The sequence below is a fragment of the Dipodomys spectabilis genome, unplaced genomic scaffold (assembly GCF_019054845.1).
Source record: "Dipodomys spectabilis isolate Male_0828 unplaced genomic scaffold, ASM1905484v1 ptg000230l, whole genome shotgun sequence".
Lineage (NCBI taxonomy): Eukaryota > Metazoa > Chordata > Mammalia > Rodentia > Heteromyidae > Dipodomys > Dipodomys spectabilis.
This window is the reverse complement of record NW_024870907.1, coordinates 1,626,285-1,651,272: the sequence shown is the minus strand read 5'-3', so window position 1 is coordinate 1,651,272 and position 24,988 is coordinate 1,626,285. Positions and strand designations below refer to the sequence as shown.

At 53.6% G+C, this 24,988-nt stretch overlaps 1 protein-coding gene across 1 annotated transcript in view; it reads right to left on the bottom strand.

The window, feature by feature from the left end:
- The window catches only part of Zc3h7b (zinc finger CCCH-type containing 7B), a 43,066-nt gene that overhangs the window by 9,632 nt on the left and 8,446 nt on the right, over positions 1-24,988 (bottom strand). The window contains exons 2-14 of the mRNA XM_042697973.1: positions 17,956-18,014; positions 16,160-16,193; positions 15,852-16,049; positions 14,587-14,745; positions 12,184-12,264; positions 11,317-11,373; positions 8,674-8,716; positions 7,419-7,612; positions 6,067-6,388; positions 4,739-4,797; positions 3,792-3,891; positions 3,282-3,443; positions 1,442-1,647 (exon numbers count right to left, since the gene is read on the bottom strand). Of these exons, the coding sequence (XP_042553907.1) occupies positions 1,442-1,647; positions 3,282-3,443; positions 3,792-3,891; positions 4,739-4,797; positions 6,067-6,388; positions 7,419-7,612; positions 8,674-8,716; positions 11,317-11,373; positions 12,184-12,264; positions 14,587-14,745; positions 15,852-16,049; positions 16,160-16,193; positions 17,956-18,008 (1,668 nt within the window). The 5' untranslated portion in view covers positions 18,009-18,014. The remainder of the gene's footprint in view (positions 1-1,441; positions 1,648-3,281; positions 3,444-3,791; positions 3,892-4,738; positions 4,798-6,066; positions 6,389-7,418; positions 7,613-8,673; positions 8,717-11,316; positions 11,374-12,183; positions 12,265-14,586; positions 14,746-15,851; positions 16,050-16,159; positions 16,194-17,955; positions 18,015-24,988) is intronic.

Here is a 24,988-nt window from a genome sequence, read left to right as displayed (position 1 = left end):
GCAGCCTGCAATGCCATCTGGGGAGGGGGTGGGCTAGAACCCCAAATGACATCCCAGGCAGAGACAGCTGTGTCTGGTAAGCTTGGGGTGAGGGGCTGAGGAAGAAAATCCCAGGGTCTGATTCCCCCTCCTTCCTCCTTCATGTTTCTGGCTCCAGCTCACGGATGAGCTGAGCCTTGGCCACCCCACCCACCCCAACCTCACCCCCACGACTCTGAAGGCCTGGGGCAGGGGCGACGCTGGATCTCTGAAGCCTCAATTATAAACTGGGTAGAGCCACACCTGCTCTGTCTCAAGGTGCTCTGAGCAGCTCACAGAGAGAGAGAGAGAAAACTCAAACTGGTGGCTTGCACCTGTAGTCCTGGCTACTTAGCAGGCTGAGATCTGAGGATTATAGTTCAAAGCCAGGCTGGCAGGAAAGTCTGAGAGACTCCTATCCCTAATTAACCAGCAAAAAGTCAGAGTGGAGTTGTGGCTCAAGTGGTAAAATGTCAACCTAATGTAAAAAAATGCTAAGGAACAGCACCCAGGTCCTGAGGTTATGCCCCAGTGCAGGAAGGAAGGAAGAGAAAGGAGGGAGGGAGGGAGGGAGGGAGGGAGGGAAGGGAGTTTGGTAAATTGTGCCAACTGCTCCCTGAGGGGAGCTGGCACCAGGCCTCCCGGCCGCTCTGAGGGTTAGGGGAAGATCAGGACTGGACTGAACTGCACCAAACTCAGCAGCAGCCCAGTCCCAAGCTCTTGTTCCCTCAAGATGGACATGACACTGTTCTGTCTGTTCTTGGGCCACAGGCCAAGTTTACGCCCAAGGCTGAGCAAGGTCCGGGGTAGCTTGGAGGAGCCACTGGCCTGAGAGCTGGGACTGAGAGGGATGAAGAAACATGGGAGAGCATTTCCTGGGGAGCATACCACCAGGACACAGGCCAGAAGGACAGGGACATCAAACCTGGGAAGTGAAATGCAAAGCCCAGACGTCTGGCTCAGGACAGCAGTGCCAGGCACTCGGAACCCAAATCAACAGCCATAAGGACAATGCTGAGTGAACTCCTCAGCTACCTGGAGATGACCACACATGGCGGCTGGCATTTGGAGGTAGGCCTGGACTTTACCTCACCAATCTGAGCCCCAGATCACCAGCGGTACATGGAGTCAGCATCTGGGTACTGATGCTGCCACGAGAAGGCCTACCACTAGCTATCTGTGAAGAGCAGGTGGGTGGGTCGCTATTTCTTCCTGGCCTCGGTTTCCACCACTGCAAAATGACAAGGCTGGCTACGATCTAGCAGGAGAAGATCCTCAGGGCCTTGCTTTCTGATAGTCCAAGGATGTGCAGACTCAGGCTGAGGACTTGGGTTCCAGGGCTAACCTCATGATGGCCGTCCCTAGCCCGACGTGTGCTTGGATGGTCCAAGCACCGTGGAGGAGGGAGGGGGCGGGCAGGTACCTCACAGAGGAAGGTGAAGATGCCCTGGTGCTCCTTGAGGAGCTTGGCGATGGTGAGGCTGCCCCGCTTGACGCCCCCCAGTGGGTCGAAGAGCAGGTCGCGGTTTAGGGTGCCCTTCCGCTCCTCCGTCCACACGTCGATCTCCTCCTGATGGTAGGCGAAGGTGCAGTTATCTCCGTACTTACAGTCCTGCTTGTTAATCATGTCTGCAAAGAGGCAACAGCACACACGTTCTGCCAGGCGGGGACAGCAGCCCACAGTGTCCCCACGATCCCAAAATTACTGCTACCCTCTCCTACGAGGACGCCTTCCTGGGTGCCAGGTCTGGGTCAATGTGCTTGGTACCCTCAAGACTGCGTTATGCAAGTCAAGCAAGAGAGGAGGGATAGAAAAGGCTCTGCCGGCCAGGTGCTGGTGGCTCACGCCTGTAATCAGGAGGCTGAGATCTGAGGATCGCGGTTCAAAGCCAGCCTAGGCAGGAAAGTCTGTGAGATTCTTATCTCCAATAAACCACCAGAAAACCGGAAGTGGTGCTGTCGCTCAAGTGGTAGAGTGTTCCTCTTGAGCTGAAGAGCTGAGGGACAGCGCCCAGGCCTACAGTTCAAGCCCCATAACTAACAAAAAAAAAGAAAAGGCTTTGGAGAAGTAGACAGAAAACAGGGATTTAAAACAGGGATTTAAAAAATTATTATCACCAGGAAATGAATATTGTGTGGTTAACAGCATGGCTGGCAAGAGCTGAACAGACAGAGGTTAGGATTATTTGTTACTCTCTAGGCCTTGGAGAGAACATTGGGTGATGAAGGTTGGGGGGGGGGGGTGTTTGTGTGTGCACACACTTGCGTGTACTATTATTGAGGCCTGAACTTCCCTCAAGACCAGTACTCTACCACTTGAGCTATACTTCTGGTGGTTAACTGGAGATAAGAGTCTCACAGACTTTCCTGCCCAGGCTGGCTTTGAACCACAAGCCTCAGATCTCAGCCTCCTGAGTAGCTAGGATTACAGGCATGAGCCACCAGGCGCCCAGCTCTCTTTTATTTATTTGTGTGTGTGTGTGTGTGTGTGTGTGTGCTGATACTGGGACTTGAATGCAGGGCCTGGATGCTGTCTCTTAGCTTTTTTACTCAAGGCTGGCATTGTATCACTTAAGTCATAGCTACACTTCCCACTTTTTGGTGGCTAATTTGGGATAAGAGTCTATGGACCTTGCTGCCTGGGTTGCTGTCAAACCACAATCCTCAGCTCTCAGTCTCCTGAGTGGTTAGGATTACAGGTGTGTGCCACTGGTGCCTGGCTCAATAAATCACTAAGGAGGCCAGGGAGTTTGGAAAGAGGAAAACAGGCTCAGACACTGGAGCCTTTCCTTTCCTGAAGAGGCCTGCTTTCCTCTGTCCTCTTTTCCCTCTTTCTGAGTCCTAGGTACTCAGGAGGCTGAGATCTGAGGATCATGATTTGAAGCCAGCCTGGGCAGGAAAGTCTATGAGACTCCAATTAACTACCAAAAAACAAAATCCTCAAAGTGGAGCTGTGGCTCAAGTGGTAGAGTCTAGCCTTGCGCAGGAAAGCTTAGGGACATCACCCAGGCCCTGAGTTCAAGCCCCAGGACCAGCACAAAATAAATAAATGTGGAGCTGGTCAGGAAAGGAGGTGCTCACCCTGACATGTCAACTCATCCTTGATGACCTCATGAGCCCTAAAACCTCAGCTTTCTCCCCTCCCTCCCCAGTGGCGGTGAGGACCACCTCTGCTCTGCTGTCTGAACCAGCCACACAGCGGCGGCAGGGTGTAGGAGGAACTGGGCTCTGGCTGGCGCCAGCCCCCACTGCAGGCCACCCACCTTTGCACAGGTAGTAGGAGCCCACAAAGCTGGTCTTGGTGGGCCGGGGCCGGATCCGCTTCCAGGTTTGGTCCTCTGAGCTCCGGAGCCGGCCCAGTAGGATGTCTCGCTTACATTTGTGCTCCAGGCCCTCTCGGTAGGTATAGTCGCCTGCCTTGGGGCCTGCAGGGAGGATGGAGGGGGGGGATGTGGCCACAGGCAGGCCGGATGGAGGGGGGAAACTGGTGAATCAACTGGCCTGCTTCTAGGTTTCCCTGCCATTCTCTTCCTGGAGGCGGGGGCGGGGGGGCCCTGCGTGTCTCTTCCCCCACCTCCTTTCCACAACAACCCTGAGCTACACAGACATGTGGTGAGCCTGCCTACCTCAATGGTTCTCTAGAAATAATGGGAGGTCCCTAACCAAGGCCCGCCCCCTTCCCTTCCTGTCCCAGATCCCCCATAGACACGTGAGGGTCCTCTCACTGTGGGCTTTCACTCTCCTGACACTACAGCAGGTGTGGGTTGGGTTACCTGTCTTGGGGTAGCACAGCTGGCAGGCCTGCTTGAACTCATGGGTGGCAGCTAAAGGGTTCTTGATGAGCAAGGCGGTGTTGGGCATGGAGGGCTCCGGCTGGAAGGGGAAGAGGTGCCTGTCTTGGGCCGGGGGTGACAGCTGGAGCCACTAGGGCTGTGCTGTACCCCGGGATGGAGAGCACTCTTTGCCTCCCTCCCCCCTCCCAGCCCTTGTATTATGGTCCAGGACCCAGAACATCAGGACGAGAACTGGAGTCCTGGCCCCGCAGGGGAAGGTGGGCAGCAGTGAGCCTGGTTCAGAACATTCCTTGAGCGGAAGGTCCATATGAAGTGGAGAAACAGCGGTGGCCTTCATGGAGGCCTTACAGTGCCCTCCCCCCAGTCCCAGCCAGATTCCATGACTTCCCAGGGCCACACGGCTAGTGTCTGGGCTGAAGTCGGGGTGCGGCCTGTCCACTGCTGGTGAACCCAGGACAGGTTAAGCTGGAGAGTAGACTAACGCAGGGCTGCCATGTGCTCCTCTACACAGAGTGAGCATCCCCTGTGTGCCGGCCAGTGCATGGCAGGTGAGGAAGGGCGAGGAGAGCACCTCGGGCCTCTGAGAGGCGTCCTTCATGGAGGGTATAGCATCTCACCGCAGGGCTCGTCTTTGGCCCTGAGACCCAACCAGAGGCCCAAAGCCACGCCCCCTCATGCCCCCATTGTCTCAAAGCCACACCCTACGCCCTCTCCTCCCCCCCCCGTCTCAAAGCCACGCCCCCTCATGCCCCCAATGTCTCAAAGCCACACCCTACGCCCCCCCCCCGTCTCAAAGCCACACCCCCTACGCCCCCACGTCTCAAAGCCACACCCCCTCACGCCCCCCACGTCTCAAAGCCATTCCCCTCCACACACACACTCCTCCAGAAGAAAAGAGGTACCTGGAAGCTCAGCCCATAACTCACCGAGGGGGCCGGTTTCTGAGTACTGCTTGGGGGGCGGTGGTCTTGTGAGTTGGTCTCCTCTGGGCAGGGAAAAGATACAGAGGTCACCAGCCCTGCCACGGAGGAAATGAGGGGCCTTCCCAGAACTTCCTCTGTGCATTTTTATTTATTTTTTTTGTCGGTCTTGAGGCTTGACCTCTGGGCCTGGGCGCTGTCCCTCAGCTCTTCGGCTCAAGGCTAGTGCTCTACCACTTGAGCCACAGCACCACTTCCAGTTTTCAGGTGGTTTATTGGAGATAAGAGTCTCACTGACTTTCCTGCCTGGGCTGGATTTGAACCACGATCCTTAGATCTCAGCCTCCTAAGTAGCTAGGATGACAGGCGGGAGCCACTGGTGCCCAGCTTCCCCTGTACATTTCTAACTCAGAGAAGCCCCCAAGCCATGGACCCTGTCCTGATCAGCCAGGGCCTCAGCTCTGCCCCTGTTTCTCTATTCTCCAGCAACATGCCACCCTTTTGCTGGAGTCTTCTGAGGGCTGCAGCCTACCCCTGAATCATGCAGGGCCTATGCCTCTGGCTCCTTCCACCCTGCCAGTAAACTCTGACAGGCCCAGACACCTCCCTCCAGGATGTCACCCCACAGGCCCCACCCCCAGCTCTGAGTGGCCCAGGCCACATCTGACTGCCAAAAGCCAGCTCCATCAGGACTTGGAGAGAGTCAGGTTTTTTTCTCTGGCTTCCGGCTGAGGGAGCAGTAGCCTTGTCCTCCTGACCCCAATCTCAGGGTCATCTCCACAGAACCCCCAACCTAGGGCTCTAAGGCTCTTGGGAGCTAGGCAGAGATCACCAGCCTGAGCCACAGGAGCCCTGAACTACTGCAGCTCTGCTGCTTGATCTAGAACAAGATACCTAGCCTGGCCAGGTGCCGTGGCTCACACCTATAATCTCAACAACTCAGGAAGCTGAAACCTAAGGATTGCTGTTCAAAGCCAGCCTGGACAGGGAAGTGCTATGTGACACTTACTTCTAATTAAGCACCCAAAATAAAGCTAGACGTGGAGGTGTGGCTCAAGTGGTAGAGCACCAGCCTTGAGTGAAAAAGCTAGGGGATGGTGCCTAAGCACTGAGTTCAAGCCCCACTACCAGTGCACGCATGCATGCGCGTGTGTGTGCGCGCACACATCCAGCCTGAAGCTCATCTCCGCAGTGCTGAGCACAGCAGAGTCAGAGCACTGCTCAGGACTGCCCATGGGGAGGCGGCCTGGGCTTCAGTAAAGAGATGTCAGAACTGAAGTCACGGAGATGGGATTTTGCCCAGTGGGGAAAGAATGTGCCCAGCAGGGCCTCACCTATGAAAGAGTCAGGTTTGTCCAGGGAGCCTCGGACCGACCCGAAGGTATCCAGGGCCTCCAGCCGGGTGTCTGAGTAGGGGAGCAGGTCCAGAGGGTCCAGCGCGGGGCCTGGGGCGTCGAGGGTGTCCAGGACTGAGGCAGCCAGCTTCTTGGAGGGATCGATGACGAGGCCGAAGGAGGCAGGGGGCAGCGGGCTGGAGACGGGGATGGAGCCGCCCACCACGGGGGGCAGCAGCGGGGTCCCGCCAGGGAACACGGGTATCAGCTGGGGCAACTCACTGGGCACACCACTGCCAGGCAGACCGCCCTGGACCAGAGACTGCAAGGTGGGACAGAGCCAGGGATCAGGGGAGAACGTGAATTACCTGGCTTTGGGCAGAATGAAGCATGAAGCTTTCTGGGGAGCCAGTAGCTACTCTCCATCTGCCTGTGAGGTGACCCATCCCTCTGGGTGTATGTTCTAAAGTGTGTGTGTGTATGTGTGTGTGTGTTGGTCATGGGGCCTGAACCCATCCTTCTGGGTGTATGTTCTAAAGTGTGTGTGTGTGCGTGTGTGTGTGCTTGTGTATGTGCGTGCGTGCGTGTGTGTTGGTCATGGGGCCTGAACTCTGGGCCTGGGTGCTTTCCCTCAGCTCTTCAGCTCAAGGCTAATGCTCTACTTCTTGAGCTACAGCGCCACTTGCGGCTTTTTCTGCTGAGGAATCGAACCCAGGGCTTCATGCATGCAAGACAAGCGCTCTACCACTGAGCCACCTTCCCAGCCCTGGATTTCTTTTTGTTGCTAGTCCTGGAGCTTGAACTCAGGGCATGAGCATTGACCCTGAGCTTCTTTTGCTCAAGGCTAGCACTCTCCCACTTGAGCCACAGCATCACTTCTAGCATTTTCTGTTTACGTGGTACTGAGGAATCGAAGCCAGGGCTTCATGCATGCTAGGCAGCACTCTACCACTGAGCCACATTTCCAGCCCACCTCTAGCTTTTTTTTTTTTTTGCTCAAGGCTAGTGCTCTACCGCTTAAGCCAGAGCGCCACTTTCAGTTTTCTGGTGAGTTATCGGAGATAAGAGTCTCACGGACTTTCCTGGGCTGGCTTTGAGCCATGACCCTCAGATCTTAGCCTCCTGAGTACCTAGAATTATAGACATGAACCACCAGTGCCAGCTTCTGGCCTTTTTTTTTTCTTTAAACAGTCTCTTAGTCTTTCCTGCCCCTGGCTGGCTGTGAACTGAGATCCTCAGATCCCAGCATCCCATGGCTTCCTTCTAAGGTCTTTATTTCTTGAACTATGACATGGAGACTAGGCACTAGGCCGGAAAGGGGCTCAGGGGGCTGGAGGTGGTACATGGCTCACCAGAGAGTCCAGGAGGGTATCCAGCTCTGGACCAAAGACATCCCCATCCGAGAAGTCATCCAGGCCCTCGGTGCTGGGGATGGCCCTGCCGCTGCTGTCCAGAGGGGCCAGGAGGTCCAGCATGTGAGGAAACAGAGACATGGCAGGAGCAGAAGGGAGCAGGGCTGGGGAGCTGTGCAGGTCCACATAGCAGTCTGTGGAGGGGAGAAGGCTGCTCAGTAGCTGCCCTGATGCCATTTGCTGGGAGTGGAGAGCGAGCCCCAGGGCCCAGGGTGATCAGCCAGCACCTTCCCTTCCTCCCCAGCTCCACCAGGGCCTGGCACTGCCAAACACCCGCCCAGAGGCAGAGGCTTGGGGGCGGTCAGGGAAGACAGCCCAAGGCAGAGAGCCCATTGGTCTGATCACACCAATGGTTTGATCACACCAATGGCCGGGGCTCAGCCTGTATATCTATTATCATCATCTTTCTATGGGGTAAGCAAATGCCCTGGAAGCTAATGAGGAAGAGAGGGGAAAAGGAAGACTTAGAAAGAGGCAGAGGTCCCTTATTTGCAATATCTAGTATATGTATGAGTCAAGCGGAAAAGGTCAGATAATGTGATGTCAGGAAAATGAACCCTTAGATATGTATTTTAATGTTTTTTTCTTTCATGCATGTGTTTCTAACGTATTTATAAGATTATCTCTTTGTTGCTTTGTATGTCCCTCCCCGACAGTATAACCCCTGCTTTCACTATATTTGATGTCAGTATTACTTGTGGAGGAGATGGGGAAAAACCAGTTGTTTAAGGATACAGGTGGACCTGTTGCAACAATGAGAAGTACAAGTTGACATGTCCAAAACGAGCTTTACAACGTCGGTGGGGGGGGGGGGGGGGAGGAGAAGGATTGGGATTGGGGGGAAGGGGGGAGGCTGGGAAGGGATGGGAAGGGTAAACCAAAGGAGGAGGCTGCAGTGCTTGGTAAGAAATGTACGCATTATCCTGCCCATGTAATTGTAACCCCTCTGTACAGTATGTTCACAAATAAATTTAAATTAAAAAAAAAAAAAAAAGAAAGAAAGAGGCAGAGGGCCTGGGGTGAGAATCAGGAGACAGCCTGGGGAAATTCTCTAGTCCAGAAAGGGAGTCTATGTGCTCTATCCCATTTCTAGGCTTCTCTGTGTGCAGAGCTGGGACAGGACTGGACAGGGGTAAGGGGCTCAGCCTTCCCAGAGATCTTGTTCCCACTCTACTGTCATAATTCGGGGTGCTACCTGTTTCGATGTCATCAATGGATCCGAATCCGTTGGACATTCCCTGTGGAAAGGAAGGACATGGCGGTGTTAGCCAGGCAAGGACCACGGCAGGGTGTGGCTCTGGAGCCTGGCTGATGAAGAGTCCCCGGGGAATACCCCAGCACCCAGGGCAGATACCAGACACTGCCCCCATGCAACCGGGGCTCAGGCAAGCACAGGTGCGGTGCAAAGGTCACACAGTCACAGAGAGGCACCTCAGGGAAACAGTGGCCCAGGAGAAAGGATATAACCTCTGGGCCTCAGTTTCCCCACCTGGAAAAGAATAGGGTCCAGATCATAGGGAGGTGGTAAGGGTTTTGTCGAGCCCTCTGCAACACAGCACATACAGTCTGCAGTTCAAGACAAAATGATACCCTTCCCCATTTACAGCCCCAGACTACGAGGAGGCAAAAAAAAGGGCGGGGCAGTCATCCAAGGTAGGACCCCACTGCCACTGAGCTTGATCTGAGCTTGCTTCCCAGCCTGGCTTCATCTCTAACCCCTCTGGGCTGTTTCCTTAATTGTTAAGTGAGGACACGCAAGCCACCCCCGCCAGCTGCACGTGGGGTGAAATGACTTGCATTGGTAAAACACTCAGACCAGTGCCTGGCGCACAGGGAGGGCTTTCTAAGGGTCTATTAGTTAGACAGATGCAGAACACGTTTATTTTTGGTTGTGGGGCTTGAACTCAGGGCCTGGGCACTGCCCCTGAGCTCTTCTGCTCAAAGCCAGCACTCTACCACTTTGAGCCATAGCTCTATTTCTAGTTTTCTGCGGGTTAATTGAAGATAAAGAGTCTCAAGGACGCCAGGCGCTGGTCTCTCACGGGCAGGAGAGACCGTGAGACTCCTATCTCCAATAAACCACCAGAAAACCGGAAATGGCGCTGTAGCTCAAGTGGTAGAGAGCTCGCCTTGAGCTGAAGAGCTGAGGGACAACGTCCAGGCCCAGAGTTCAAGCCCCACGACTGACAAAAAAAAAAAAAGAGTCTTAAGGACTTTCTTGCCCAGGCTGGCTTGGAACCACAATCCTCAGATCCTGAGTAGCTAGGATTACAGGTGTGAGCCACCAGCACCCAGCTGAACACATTTACAATTGCAATCCGAAAACTGGCTTAGGCGCTTAGCCCCCAGCCTCTATAATCTACCACCGGTGGAGTCCTGCCTTGTCCCCACCTCTGGGCCATGCAGGGCACACGTAATTCCTTTCCCCTAGACTTTCTCCCATTCTTCTTGGGGTCCGTCACAGTTCAGCAGAAGTCCTGCCCCCCTGGCGAGGCTCTAGGTGGCCCTGGCCTCCTCTGTGCTCCCAAGGAGGAAGGCCCAGACCCTTCCTGTTAGCCATCCTCTGCCAAACATCCATAATGATAGCAACAACACTCATCCTGTACCAGAGGCCTCAGCCAACCCATCCCATCCGCCATTGTACTTAGCCCTGGCCCCAGCCTCCATTTTGTCCCACAGCACCTACATTAGCTAAGTCTGCCATTCGCAAGTCCTGCTCCTTTGTTGATAACATTCAGCTAGTCATAGGGGTTTATGGAACCCATCTCTCCAGCAGCCTTTTACCTGTAATCTCACAACCACCACATGAACATGAGCAAGCTGAGGCCCTGAGATGAAGGGTACAACTCAGGACCTGACCAACATGTCTACTTGCAGATCCCTCTGCAGAAGCCCTCTGGTGAGGAACTGGGTTTATGTCCTGGGCCAGGTTCCTCTCCTGACCCCAGGTCTCTGCTCAGGCTCTTCTGCTGGCTGAAAATACCATTCTTTTGTTTGTTTGTTTGTTGGGCTTAAACTCAAGGCCTGGGCACTGCCACCTGAGCTATCTTGCTCCAGGCTAGCACTCTACCACTTTGAGTCACAGCAACACTTCCCATTTTTAGGTGGTTCATGGAGATCAGTCTCACAGACTTTCCTGCCTGGGCTGGCTTTGAATCACGATCCTCGCATCTCAGCCTCTGGAATAACCAGGATTATAGGCGTGAGCCACCAGTGCCTGGCATCAGAATGCCCCTTTTTCATCTACTGTCTGAAAGCTGCTTTCCTGGCTCTGTGAAGCCCTCCACCCAGGCTTCCAGGGCTGTCTGTCCTGACAACTCCCAGTCTTCCTTGCGCTCTGTCCACCACATGCCCTACTTACACAGACTCTAAGCCGTGTAAGACCCTTGCCTGTCTCATGCTCTGAGAACTCCTGTGGGCACGCTCTTTCGCATCTACATAGGCCTATAGTACGCTAGGGACTCTGCCTGCCACCACCCAGCAATGAAATGTTGCCTGCCACCACCCAGCAATGAAATGTTCCCATGTGTGTGTGCGCTGCGCCAAAGCCGAGCTAGCCTGGCCTCTCCATGGTGGGGGCCACTCCGCTGAGGCAGAGTGAACTGGCCAGCCCAGACCGCTGTGGATGTGGTGAGGGACAGGTAGAAGATGTGCCAAGGGCCTCGGACCGGGCATATTGCCATGTATGGTGTATAGGCTGCACACCAGCAGGTCACTGCAATGCCTGGGGCCGTCTATACCCAGAGGGCAAAGCCAAAGCTCTTACCATGCATGGGTGACCCAGAGAGACAGGTGGTGTGGGGCAAAGAAAGGCCTGAGGTTCCAGGCCCCTGCCTACCTGATCTGCCACACCAGCCGCAGTACCATTACTGAGCAGAGAAAAGGTTTCCAATTCCTGCCAGGGATAGAAGTAAAAAGAGATTAAGACTTTAAGAGATGCCCAGTGTCCTGCCATCCAGGAGCAGAGAAGCCCCAGCTGCTGAGGGCCACCATGCTATGTGGGGCTCCCTCCTCTGAGCCTGCCATTTCCACCTGTTCTGTCTCCCAGGGTCACATGGGTCTTTGCTTCTTCTACCCGTGACCTCAGGAGATGACCTTCAAGTACACATGGTGCTTTTCATCTCGAGCGTTCTCTTGTCATATTCGTGCCAAGGGCCCTCTGTGCGGGCCCAGTGATCTCCACCTTCCCCAGGCAGGCGCCGACGTGGAGAACCAGGGACTAACTTGCGCAAGGTCCTGGCAGAGAGACTCTAGAGCTTTCCTGCCTGCAGCTTCCAGGCATGGAGTGAGGGCCGAATGGGCATGCATGGATGTGAAGGAGGCCACGCGATCCCCACATTTCAAATGGGCACCTGCGGGGGTGACTTGAGAACACGAAGCTGAAGGAGGCCCGCGGGAACCCAGGCCATCCCCAAGGCAGGTCGTACCAGCCAGGGCAGGGAGAGCACTGCGTTTTAACAGCTGATGTCTAAGGTACACTGGAGTGTTCGCCGCTGTTCCTCTTCCACAGGGCCCTGCTGCTCATTCCAGGGCTTTCAGCCAACGGGGAGGGGAGGGAAGAGCGCCCGCGATTGCTCCCTCTGCTCTCAGCCAGCCCTGGCCTCCTCATCCAGCTTCCCAACAGTGCCCAGTCCCTCCCTCCATCCCTCATCCCACCCCACTCACCCCACCAGCCCCCCAAGCCCAGGGCCCTGAGCCTACCTACCCGAGGCCTCTTATATGCCTTCCGCACCCGCAGCCCGAGCTTCTGAGCCAGCTCCTGACCCAGCTGAGTGACGCTTTCGTCCTGGAGACGCAAGACATGAGCACCCAGTGGGTTAGGTTGTCCTCCTAGGCACTTTGTGCAGCCCTGCAAGGAGGGCCACGGTGACCCCATGTCACGGACAAGAAAGCGAGGTCCCAGGAGGTGACACGGGCTCTCCAAAACACACAGCTAGCGAGCAGTGGGCTGGAACCACAAACTTGTGCTTTTGTTGCTTTTTTATTTGCGGGAAGAGTAACTTTTTTTTTTGGTCTTGAACTCTGGGTCTGGGCAATGTCCCTGAGCTCTTCAGCTCAAGGTGAGCGCTCTACCACTTGAGCCACAGCACCCACTTCCAGTTTTCTCATAGTTCATTGGAGATAAGAGTCTCCTGGATGGCGGGGGGGAAGGGAGGGGAAGGAGAAGGATTGGGATTAGGGGGGAAGGGGGGAGGCTGGGAAGGGATGTGAAGGGGAAACAAAGGAGGAGGCTGCAATGCTTGGTAAGAAATATACGCATTATCCTGCCCATGTAACTGTAACTCCTCTGTACAGTATGTTCACAAATAAAATTAAATTAAATTTAAAAAAAAAAAAAAAAGAGTCTCATGGATGTTCCTGCCCAGGTGAGTTTTGAACCATCTTAGATCTCGCCCTCCTGAGTAGCTAGGATTATATGTGTGAGCCACTGGCACCCGGCTTAAGGTAACATTTTATTTCACTTTATTTTATTTTATTTTTTTTTGGGTCCGGTCGTGGGGCCTGAGCTCTGGGCCTGGGCGCTGTCCCTCAGCTCTTCAGCTCAAGGCTGGCACTCTACCACTTGAGCCACAGCTCCACTTCCGGCTTTTTTCTTTTTGCTTATGTGGTGCTGAGGAATCGAACTCAGGGCCTCAGGCATGCAAGGCAAGCACTCCACCACTGAGCTACCTTCCCAGCCCCTTTATTTCACTTTATACACTTATCTTTGGGACAGTCTTACAGTGTTATCCAGGCTGACCTCAAACCCTTGGGCTCAAATGATCCTCCTATCTCAGCCTTCTGAGTAGCTGGGACTACAAGCATATGTTACCATAACTGACTGCTTTAGCGAAGTATGAGACACCAGCACCCAGCTAAGATTCTGACTTGTGAACTAATGGGAATCAGGAAAGAAGTATAACATCATCTAACATGTTCTAAACAATGCTGCCTGGCCACTGCGCTGATTGTCCTGCATGACTCTCTGATTCTATGCCCAGCATAGCTTCATGATACATTATGGAGGATGCACACCAGCCTCCTGCAGGCTGAACCATGGCCCAGGGCACACTTCTAGCAGGGAAAGACCCAAATCCTGGCCCGCTCTCCTGCACTGACCACTCTGTACACTGCCTGCCCTACTCTTTCCTCTTTCTGCCCTACTCAAGTGCCACCTCCTCCACGGAGCCTGCCAGGACTTTGACCGCTCCTGTTCCCTTGGCCCTTCCTGGGCACCATTTACTCTTCTTCTCCAGGCTCGTGCACAGCCATTATCCCAGGCATGGAGTAGGTACACGCTTCACGGATGAGGAGCTGATGGGCAGGGGCACGAGGGGTGGAGCCAGGCTTAGGCCCAGGCCCGTCCTGGGGACTGTGGGTCCTCGGAGGAGCAGAGCTTTTCCCATGTGGGTGGTTTCAGTAAATACTTGTTAAGAGGATAAATGGGAGAATCAGGACATGTGTTCAACCCTGAGGTGTTCTGGCAACTTGTAGATTCTCTGTTGGTCATCTTCCATTGTTAATTTCCTACCCAATGACAATCCAACATGAGTCCCAGCATATAGAGCACCCCCCCTCCCCCATTTTATGCCAAGTCCCGGGGCTTGAACTCAGAACCTGGGCACTATCCCTGAGCTGCTGTTTTGCTCAAGGCTAGCACTCTTACCACTTGAGCCACAGAGCCACTTCTGGCTTTTTCTGAGTGGTTAATTGGAAATGAGTCCTACAGACTTTCCTACTTGGGCTAGCTTTGCACTGAGAGCCTTAGAGCTCAGCTTCCCAAGTAGCTAGGATTAGAAGCATGAACCACCAAAGCCTAGCTACAGCACCCCTTTAATCCTCACTGTGGAGGCCAAGACCACAAAGGAGAGAATCAGACTGCCAGGGTTCAACACACAGCTCCGCCGCCCCCTGGTTGCTGTGCTTTCCTCTTCGTGTCTGTGCACCATCACCTTTCAAATGGAGACAAAGAGAGCCCTGACGTCACAGGGCTGCTACAAAGATGAGGCGAGCTGTGGCTGGCACACGAGCCAGCTCAGCATCCACACGGGGCCCTGCAGCTCTGTGCGGCACAGGGAGAAAGCGAGGCTCAGCGGCGGGGGGGTCTGGCCTTGCGGCAGGGACTTACGTGCGGCAGCGCGAGGGAGCACCGGCTGCTGCACTCGTAGGCCTCCTTATGGCGCCCCAGCTCGTTGAGGGCCCGGGCCTTGCGGAAAAGCGCCCGGATGTTCTCGCTGTCCAGGCCCAGTGCCTTTTCGCTGTCTTCCAGTGATTTCTCATACATGCCCTGTGGGAGAGAAGTGCACAGCCTGACCCCTGTGACCTTCCCTCCCCAAACCTAGGGAGGGACAGCCACCTCCCTTGCAGCCCAGGGACAGGCTGGAGACCATGGGGAGAGAAAGGAGAGTCAGAGGGTGTTGGGTGTCTGGTCAGACGCTGGGCCAAGCGCTGCAGGAGCGACAGGGGTGAGTCTGGTCACTCGTCACTCGTGTGCCCCCAGCTCAGAACGTCATGACTGAGGGCAGCAGTGGCACCTTGGGGAAGCACAACTCAGGAAGGCAGCTAGCTGTGCGCACACAGCAGTGAAGGGACCCACGCCCCACGCCTGCACACTCATTTGTCCACAACCCAGCCTGGTCCGTGGGGGTCTTCCCAGGCCCTTGGTGCTCACAGGAATCCCCTACAGGACTTGAGCATGGCTAAAGCTCCAGCTCAGCAGTGGGAGCAAGAAGGAGGGGGAGGGGGAGGGGAAGGGAGGGGAAAGAGGAGGGGGGGGCAGAGAGGAGCAGAAAGTTCAGACTTCCAGCCCAGGGTCACTCCAAGATTCTAACTTACCTCATCGAGGGCAGGGCTAGAACACTAGTACCATTATTCTTTTAGCGCTGGCCCTGGGACTTAGACTCAGAGCCTGGGCGCTCTGTCACTTAGCTTTTTTTCACTAAGACTGGTGTTCTACCACTTGAAGCACAGCTCCATTTCTGGCTCTTGGGTGGTTAATTGGAGATAAATAAGAATCTTAAGACTTTCCTGCCCTAGCTGGTTTGACACTGCGATCCTCAGACTTCATCCTCTGGAGATAGGATTAAGTGCTAGGATTGCAGGCGTGAGTCACCAGCAATGACATGAAGTACCATTTTTTAAAGATGTTTTGATTATGAATTCATACTTTTTTTGTGACAGCGTCTTATTAGATTGCCCAAGAGGGTTTCAAAGTCCCAGATTTAAGCAATCCTTCTGTCTTAGTTTCTCAAGGAGCTGGGACTACAGGTGCCTGCAACTGCACACAGCTCCTCTGTGCTTTTCCAACTCTCCAGGTCATCTGCTGTGCAGCTGGGACTGGGGTGTGGGGAACAGATCTCTGGGTGCAGATCTGGCGGGCAGCGGCCGGCTCACCATGGTGAAGTAGCAGGCCGCCCTGTTGACATGCAGTTTGCACAGCAGCTCGCGGGGCAGGGACACCTGGTCAGAGGCGGCGTAGTCGGCCACGTTCAGCCCCTCCATGTACTGCACCAGGGCCTGCTTGTAGTCCTTCTCCCGGAACAGGTCATTGCCCTCAGCGAACAGGTTCTGCACCAGCTTAAGCAGGAAGGCCTGGGTGAAGGAGGGTGACAAGGCGGCTCAGCAGATCGTGTCGGTCTACCACCCCCTGCCCCAGACACACCACCCACACCTCCATTCACTCCTCCAGCAGCGATACTCACCTCATACTCTTCTTGTTTTAGGGGTAGTGTTGACCTAGCAGGAAAAGACAGACACAGGTCTGCGTGAGTCCATGGGTTCCAGCCTCGTGGAGCCCCAGGGCTGAGCTGCAGGCCTAAGCTTGTGCTGGGAACGGAGTCCTCCAACTCAGACCTCAGTCACCTGCGCACCAGGTGAGGGGACAGCACGCACGTCATCTGGTTCTTACAGAGGCACATGCGTGCTCCCCAGGGCCCGATGGTCAGGCTCTCTCAGGAACTGATGCTGAAACAGAACAGACTGGCACCAGTGCCATTCCTGGCTCCAGCAGCCTAGGATTCCAGTCTGTGAGTGCGAACCTCCAAATCTACTGTTCCATGGGCCTGGGAGCCATGGCTGGGCAGGAAAGGAAAGAGCAAGAGGAAAAAACTCAGATGCTGGCCAAGGTGGACTGGCCATGGTCCCAGCTGTAGCTCGAGGCCAGGTGCAGGGGATGCACAGGGCACCTGGAGCAGGAGTCAGGGACAGGAGTAGGTGGAGCAATAGGAGCAGGGAGACTCTTGGGTAATTAACACTTATATGGGCTTTAGAAGTGACCCCACCCTCCCCAACCCAAATCTATAACTGCAGGTGCACAGAGCTGCCTCAATCTGAGCCTCTGCCCTTCTCCTGCCAGGCATGCAGGGAGCTATCAACCCCGCATCCCCGTCCTCTCCTGTGGCCAAACCACAAAGCTGTGGGTGGAAGAAAGCGAGCTCACCTATTCTGGTGCTCTTCAAAGTCCTGTGTTGAACTGGCCCCTTGTGGACACTGAGGAACTAGCCAGGGTAACGGGCGCTGGTGGCGCTCACCTTTAAACCTACCTACTCAGGAGCTTGAGATCTGAAGATGGCAGTTCAAAATTAGCTCAGGTAGGAAGGTCTAAAAGGTTCGGTTGTGGGGATTGAACTTTGAGCCTGGGTGCCGTCCCTCAGCTCTTCAGTTCAAGGCGAGCACAAGCACCTACCACTTGAGCCACAGCACCACTTCTGGTTTTCTGAGTGATTTATTGGAGATAAGAGCTTCACAAGCTTTCCTGCCCGAGCTGGCTTTGAACTGTGATCCTCAGATCTCAGCCTCCTGAGTAGCTAGAATTACAGGCGTGAGCCACCAGCACCCAGCGTCTGAGACTCTTATCTCCAACTAACCACCAAAAGGCCAGAAGTGTAGCGAAGGCCCTGGCCCTGAGTTCAAGCCCCATTACCAACACGTACACACAAAAAGGGCCAGGCATCAGTGGCTCACGCCTGTAATCCTAGCTACTCAGGAGGCTGAGATCTGAAGATTGGGGTTCAAAGCCAACCCAGGCAAGAAAGTCTGTGAGACTCTTATCTCCAATAAACCACCAGAAAACTGTAAGTGGTGCTGCGGCTCAAAAGGTAGAGCGCTAGCTTTGAAGATCTCAGGGACAGTGCCCTGGCCCAGAGTTCTAGCCCCACAACCGACCAAAAAATAAATAAATGTGACTATGAATGCCCAGCACAGAGAGATAATAAGCGCTCAGAAAGTGATTTATTAGAAGATGGGTATAGCATGCTAGAGAATTCACAGGGCACGTCGTGTGGATGTGTAGGGTGAGGGAGGAAATGAAGGGCGACCAGGGTCAGGAAGTAGCTGCATGTGGAGATCATGGTCTCTGGCTTCGCAGGCCCCTTCCTAGCTCCACCCACCTCCGCACACCCCTCGGCATGCAGCGGCCAGATCAGCAGTGGTTTGGCCAGCAGGAAAAGGGAAAGTCAGAGAAAGCATAGCTGTCACAGGTCCCACCCTACCCACTTACTGAATGAACTGCAGCCCCTTCTCGATGTCCGCCTTCCGTTTCTGCCTCTCCATCAGTCTCTGGGAAGAGAACACAGTCCATCAGCCAGGCAGCAGAGCCTGAGGGCCGCCACCATGCAGGCTGCACGAGGGGTTCTTGCCCATCCACTTGTTCCACTCCCCTCGTGGGGAGGGGTTTTAGGGTAATGACACCTCTGAGGCCTACACTGACCACATGAGTCAGACCACAATGCCACTCTCCATGTCTGAGGCCACTGAACTCTGGTCTGCATGGTGGGTAAGGGCTGTATTGAAGCCACCTGTCTTTTCCTACACCAGCACTTCCTGAGAGCCCTCTAGTTCAAAGGAAACACCTTAGCCGGGCGCTGGTGGCTCACGCCTGTAATCCTAGCTACTCAGGAGGCTGAGATCTGAGGATCGCGGTTCAAAGCCAGCCCGGGCAGGAGAGACCGTGAGACTCCTATCTCCAATAAACCACCAGAAAACCGGAAGTGGCGCTGTAGCTCAAGTGGTAGAGTGCTTGCCTTGAGCTGAAGAGCTGAGGGACAGCGCCCAGGCCCAGAGTTCAAGCCCCATTGCCGACCAAAAAAAAAAACAAAACAAAACAAAGGAAACACCTTGTTCTACATCTAACTCAGTAATCCATGCTACCTGGGAAAAAGGACACAAAATGCAATGTGAGCCGGGTGCCAGTGACTCATGCCAATATAATCCTAGCTACTCAGGAGGCTGAGATCTGAGGATCGCTATTCAAAGCCAGCCTGGGCAGGAAAGTGTTTGAGATTCTTAGCTCCAGTTAACCTCCAGAAAACCAGAAGCGGTGTTGGGGCTCTAAGTGGTAGAACGGTAGCCTTGAGTGAAAAAGCTCAGGGACAGCGCCCAGGCCCAGAGTTCAAGCCCCACAACCGAGCCAAAAAAAAGAAAATACAACGTGATGGTGAGTGACAGCAGAGAGGCCCTTGCACTGGGCAAGTGGCTTTTCATTCCCATGACTCCACAGGCCTGAAGGGGCTCAGGATGCCCCAGTGATGAGGTCACATTTGAACTCAGGACACGCTCCTCACACTCACCAGCAGCCCCTTCTGAAACTGCTCGCCCCTGGCAGTGGCCATGCACAGAAATGCCAGGATGCAGAGCTCAGCCCAGGAAAGGCCTTGGGACCCAGAGCCCGTCGCTTCCTCCCTCCCTCCACCGCATACCTGCAGCTGCCCCTTCTGACCAGGCAGTGCCCACAGGGCCCGTGCTGGACAGGACTGGGAACACGCATGGAGACTGTGACACAGATGCCACCCCAGGGAGATTTCTATCCACAGTGAGATTTCTATCGCCTTACACGTGTGAGGGGCTGACATATGCCCACTCTATGTCCGCTCATTCTCAAGGGGCCACGGGAGAAGGTTCTGGGTTCAGACAAGACCCAGGTGTGATCCTCAGATTCATACCTTCTGTGTGGCATTGAGCCTCAGTATCCCAGGGGAAATGGGACTCGTGGCATTTCCTGACACTGTGGCTGCCATGTAGGTAGAAGTGACAGGTGCACAGCAGTGCCCAGTGCGGATCAATAGACCAACCGTCACGGGAAAAAATGTGTCAGCCATCACTGCTGTTCCCTCCCGCAAGGCCCTGCAGGTGGTTCCTGTCCTGGGAGGCTGGCAGTGATGGCTTCTTGGTCTGTGAAGAGCTCCCTCATCCCCCACCCCACGCAGAGCCCATCCTGACCCGGCAGCGGGTCCCCCACGGCATGCCTCTGTGCAGCCACGCTGCTTCCCATCCAGAGAAGGGAATGCCCACTGCACAGCAAAGCTCCCCACCCCCACCGGCCCAGCCCCTCCTGACCCCTTCCCGGGAGGCCAAGATGCTAGAGACAAAGCTGCGCCAGACACCATGACATGCAGCCCAGGCCTCACAGGGAAGCTAAGGGAGAACAGAAGACACTTCAGCTTCCTAGGTAGAGCTGAAGAGCTCAGGGACTGCACCCAGGCCCAGAGTTCAAGCCCCACAAACTACTAGAGAGAGAGAGAGAGAGAGTGTCCAGCGGTGTGTGTGTGTGTGTGTGTGTGTGTGTGCGCGTGTGCGTGCGCGTGTGCGTGTGTGTGTGTGTGTGTGTGTGTGTATGTGTGTGTGTCCGGATGCCAGTGGCTTACATCTGTAATCCTAGCTACTCAGGAGGCTGAGATCAGAGGATCACGGTTCAAAGCCAGCCTGGGCAGGAAACTCCGTGAGACTCTTATCTCCAATAAACCACTCAGAAAACCAGAAGTGGCACTGTAGCTCAAGTGGTAGAGCACTTGCCTTGAGCTGAAGAGCTGAGGGACAGCGCCCAGGCCCAGAGTTCAAGCCCCACAACCAACCAAAAAACAAACAAACAAAAAATATATATATTTTTTTTTCCATCTCTCATCCCAGGGTCTATTATATAACCACTGTTGACTCATTCTGCCAAGTGTAAAGACCCTAGGCCAGAGCCAGCAAATAGATCTCATTTCACATTGCAGCTGGGCTGGTAGAAGTGGGCTGGAGTTGTTCTTTATGTTTTTTGTTTGTCGTTTTGGTTTTTTTTGGTGCCAGTATTAGGAATTGAACACAGGGCCTGGGATGCTACCCTGAAGTTTTTTTTTTTTTTTTTTTGGTCAGTTGTGGGCTTAAACTCTGGGCTTGGGTGCTATCTCTGAGTTCTTCAGCTCAAGGCTAGTGCTCTATCACTTTGAGCCACAGTGCCACTTCTGTTTTCCGGTGGTTCACTGGAGATAAGAGTCTCATGGAGCCAGGCGCTGGTGGCTCACGCCTGTAATCCTAGCTACTCAGGAGGCTGAGATCTGAGGATCGCGGTTCAAAGCCAGCCTGGGCAGGAGAGACCGTGAGACTCCTATCTCCAATAAACCACCAGAAAACCGGAAGTGGCGCTGTAGCTCAAGTGGTAGAGCACGACCGACAAAAAAAAAAAAAAAAGTCTCATGGAGGGGGCTGGGAAGGTGGCTTAGTGGTAGAGTGCTTGCCTTGCACGCATGAGGCTCTGGGTTCAATTCCTCAGCACCACATAAGCAGAAAAAGCCAGAAGTGGCGCTATGGCTCAAGTGGTAGAGTGCTAGCCTGGAGCTGAAGAGCTGAGGCACAATGCCCAGGCCCAGAGTTCAGGCCCCACGACCAGCAAAAAAAAAAAAAATTTTAAACCCACACACAAAAAAGAGTCTCATGGAGTTTTCTGCCTGGACTGATTTTGAACCCCGAACCTAAATTCTCAGCTTCCTGAGAGGTTTACAGGCGTGGAGCCATTGGTGACCGGCTTGAAGCTTTCTCATTCAAGGCTGCTGCTCTACAGAGTCTCATGGACTTCCCTTCTGGACTGGCTTCAAACTACTAGATTCAGATCTCAGCCTCCTAAATAGCTAGGATTACAGGCGTGAGCCACAGGTGCCCAGCTTGAAATGAATGTATTTTGCATGTGATAAGGACGTGAATTTTAGGGGGCCCAGAATGTCATTTACTGAATGCTTGTGGTCCTCCTCAGATTCACGTGCTGACACTTGAAAAGAGACAGGACCCATATGGAGGGAATGAAGGTTCTTAGGATTCCTGTCCTTAAAGCCACCAGCAAGTCTGTTCTTTCCCTCCATCTCTCCTCTTACACATATACTAAGGAATGCCTTATGAGGATGTTTATGATAGGGTCCATCTGCAACCAGGAAGACAGGCCTCACCAGACACAGAATCCACCAAAACCTTGACCTAGGGCCTCCAGCCTCCAAAAGTGTGAGAAAATAAATTTCTGTGGCTTAAGTGGCCAATCTAGGGCGCTCTGTTATAGCAGCTGTAGCAGACTGAGCCTGTGGTTAAAGGTCATTGTCCTTGGCTGAGCTCCGTAAGGGTTTGGTCTGGGAGGTCTCAGAGACAGGGCATCTGGTGGAGAAGCAGAGGGCGCAGGGCCAAGCAAAGATCAGATCCATTTCCTTTGAAAGAAAAATGTCAAGCTGGGTGCTGGTGGCTCACGCCTGTAATCCTAGCTCCTCAAGAGGTTGAGATCTGAGGATCATGGTTCAAAGCCAGCCGGGGCAGGAGAGTCCATGAGGCTCTTTTCTCCAATTAACCACCAAAAACCTGGAAGTGGAGGTGTGGCTTAAGTGGTAGAACACTGGCTTTGAGCAAAAAAGCTCAGGGAGAGCGCCCAGGCCCTGAGTTCAGGCCCCAAGACTAGCACAAAAACAAAACAACAACAACAACAAAAAACAAGAAAGAAACCGAGGGTCATATATGCGCAGGATCCCCCTGTGGGAAAGCCATCCCTACCGGGCCCACCTCAACTCCAGGTTCTTTTTTTTTTTTTTGCCTCCGGTCTTGGGACCTGAACTCTGGGCGCTGTCCCTCAGCTCTTCAGCTCAAGGCTAGCACTCTACCACTTGAGCCACAGCGCCACCTCCGGCTTTTTTCTTTTTGCTTATGTGGTGCTGAGGAATCTAACTCAGGGCCTCAGGCATACAAGGCAAGCACTCTACCACTGAGCCACTTTCCCAGCCCTCCAGGTTCTTATAATTTAGAAACTTTGTAAATGCCAGTGGCTCACACCTGTAATCCTAGCTACATAGGAGGTTGAGATCTGAAGATCACAGTTCGAAGCCAGTCCAAGCAGAAAAGTCCCCGTGAGACTTTTATGTCCAATAAACTATACAAAAAAGCCAGAAGTGGTGCTGTGGCTCAAGTGGTAGAGCACTAGGCTTGAGCACAAAAAGGCTCAAGGACAGCACCCAGGCCCTGAGTTCAAACCCTAGGCCTTGCAAGTAAAAAAAAAAAAAAGTCACGTGACAGTGTGAGGCCCTGACTGAGTTCAAGTTCCAGTACTGGGGCATATGTGTGTGTACAAACACACACACACAGAGTCTCCTATTTATCTGGGATCTGTCAAAAAGCAACAAGACAAAGAACACTTTCCCCTTGCTTTCCTCAGCAAGGTTTGGGTTTTTTGTTTTGTTTTTGTTTTGTTTTGTTTTTTTGGTCAGTCGTGGGGCCTGAACTCTGGGCCTGGGCGCTGTCCCTCAGCTCTTCAGCTCAAGGCTAGCGCTCTACCACTTGAGCCACAGCACCACTTCCGGCTTTTTCTGCTTATGTGGTGGTGAGGAATTGAACCCGGGGCCTCATGCATGCATGTCAAGCACTCTACCACTGAGCCAAATTCCCAGCCCCGTTTTGTTTTTTTGGTCAGTCGTGGGGCCTGAACTCTGGGCCTGGGCACTGTCTCTCAGCTCTTCAGATCAAAGCTAGCACTCTACCACTTGAGCCACTGCACCACTTCCGGCTTTTTTCTGCTTATGTGGTGCTGAGGAATCGAACCCTGGGCCTCATGCATGCAAGGCAAGCACTCTACCCCTGAGCCACCTTCCCAGCCCCAAGGTTTGTTTGTTTGTTTTTGCAGTTTTTTTCTTTTTCTTTTCTTTCTTTCTTTTTTTTTTTTGCGAGTCCTAGAGCTTGAACTCTGAGTCTGGGCATTGTCCCTGAGCTGCTTTTTTGCTCAAGGCTAGCACTCTACCACTTGAGGCACAGCACCACTTCTGGCTTTTGCTGTTTCTGTGGTACTGAGGAATAGAACCCAGGGCTTCATGCATGCTAGGAAAGCACTGTACCACTAAGCCACGTTCCCAGCCAGAGTGTTATTCTTATCACCTGAAATACAAAATGAAATGCCTGATGTAAACCAACCCCATACAGCAGAGATGGAGTGGGAACCATTATTAGCTTGAATGTGGAGTTTAGAGCCAGCGTCCTGACCCTGCATACATGTCAGCAAGCTGTACTTCCCAAAGGAGAAGGCAAAGAAGCTGTGTGCCGGTGGCTCACACCTAATCCTAGCTCCTCAGGAGGCTGAGGATCATGATTCCAAACCAGCCCAGGCAGGAGAGTCCATGAGACTCTCATCTCCAATAAACTACCCCCCAAAAAGTGGGAAGTGGAGCTGTAGCTCAAGTTGGTAGAGTGCTAGCCTTGAGCAAAAAAGCTCAGGGGCAGCATCAGGCCCCGAGTTCAAGCCCCAGTTAAAAAAAAAAAAAAAGTTACAAAACAAACAGAATTTTCTGTGACACCATTACTTCTACCAGGAGGACTGTGCTCCCCAGCCAGTACCCACAGCGCGAAGGCCATGCCTGGCCTCCCTAGCCTGGGAAAGTCACGTTGCAGCACAATGGGCCCTGCAGCCACCTGCTGCGTGGGACAGCCCCCACATCCAGTGCTTCTCTGAAGCTCTCCAAGGCGTCCCCTCCACCCACAGCCTTCCTTCCCAAACCCCAAGCCAGCACCCCATGCCCCCCATGGCCATTACACTTGTTTTGGCTCCTTGCAATTATGTGCTCGTGTCTTCATCTACCCATAAACCATAAACTCCCAAGGCAGGGAGGACCGCGCATCTAGATTCATTTCTGAACATTCTAGAAAAACAGTATCAAGAACCCATTCTGAAGCCCGGCAACAGTGGCTCACGCCTGTAATCCTAGCTAGTCAGGAGGCTGAGATCTGAGGATTACCGCTCAAAGCCAGACCAGGCAGGAAAGTCCATGAAACTCATCTCCAACTAACTACCAGAAAACCAGAAACTGTGGCTCTAAGTGGTAGAGTGCTCACCTTGAGCAAAAGAGCTTAGGGACAGCGATCGGGCCCTGAGTTCAAGCCCTATATCATACACACACACAACCTATTTTGAGCCAGGTGCCAGTAGCTCATGACTGAATCCTAGCTACTCAGGAGGTTGAGATCTAAGGATCAAGGTTCAAAGCCAGCCTGGGCAGACAAACCAAAGAAACTATTTCCAATTAACCACTAAAAAAAAAAAAGTGGAGATGGTAGATGCTAACCTTGAAGTGGAAAAAGCTAAGAGATAGTGACCAGGGCCTAAAACTCAAGCTCCAGAATCAGAATAAAACAAAAAAACACCAACCAAAAACAACAATGATATTACCATATTGCAGATAAGGAAACCAAGGGGGGTGGACAGGGAGGGGATGAAGTGACCTGCCAGGGTTACACACCTAGGAGCCAGGACAGGGATTTGTCCC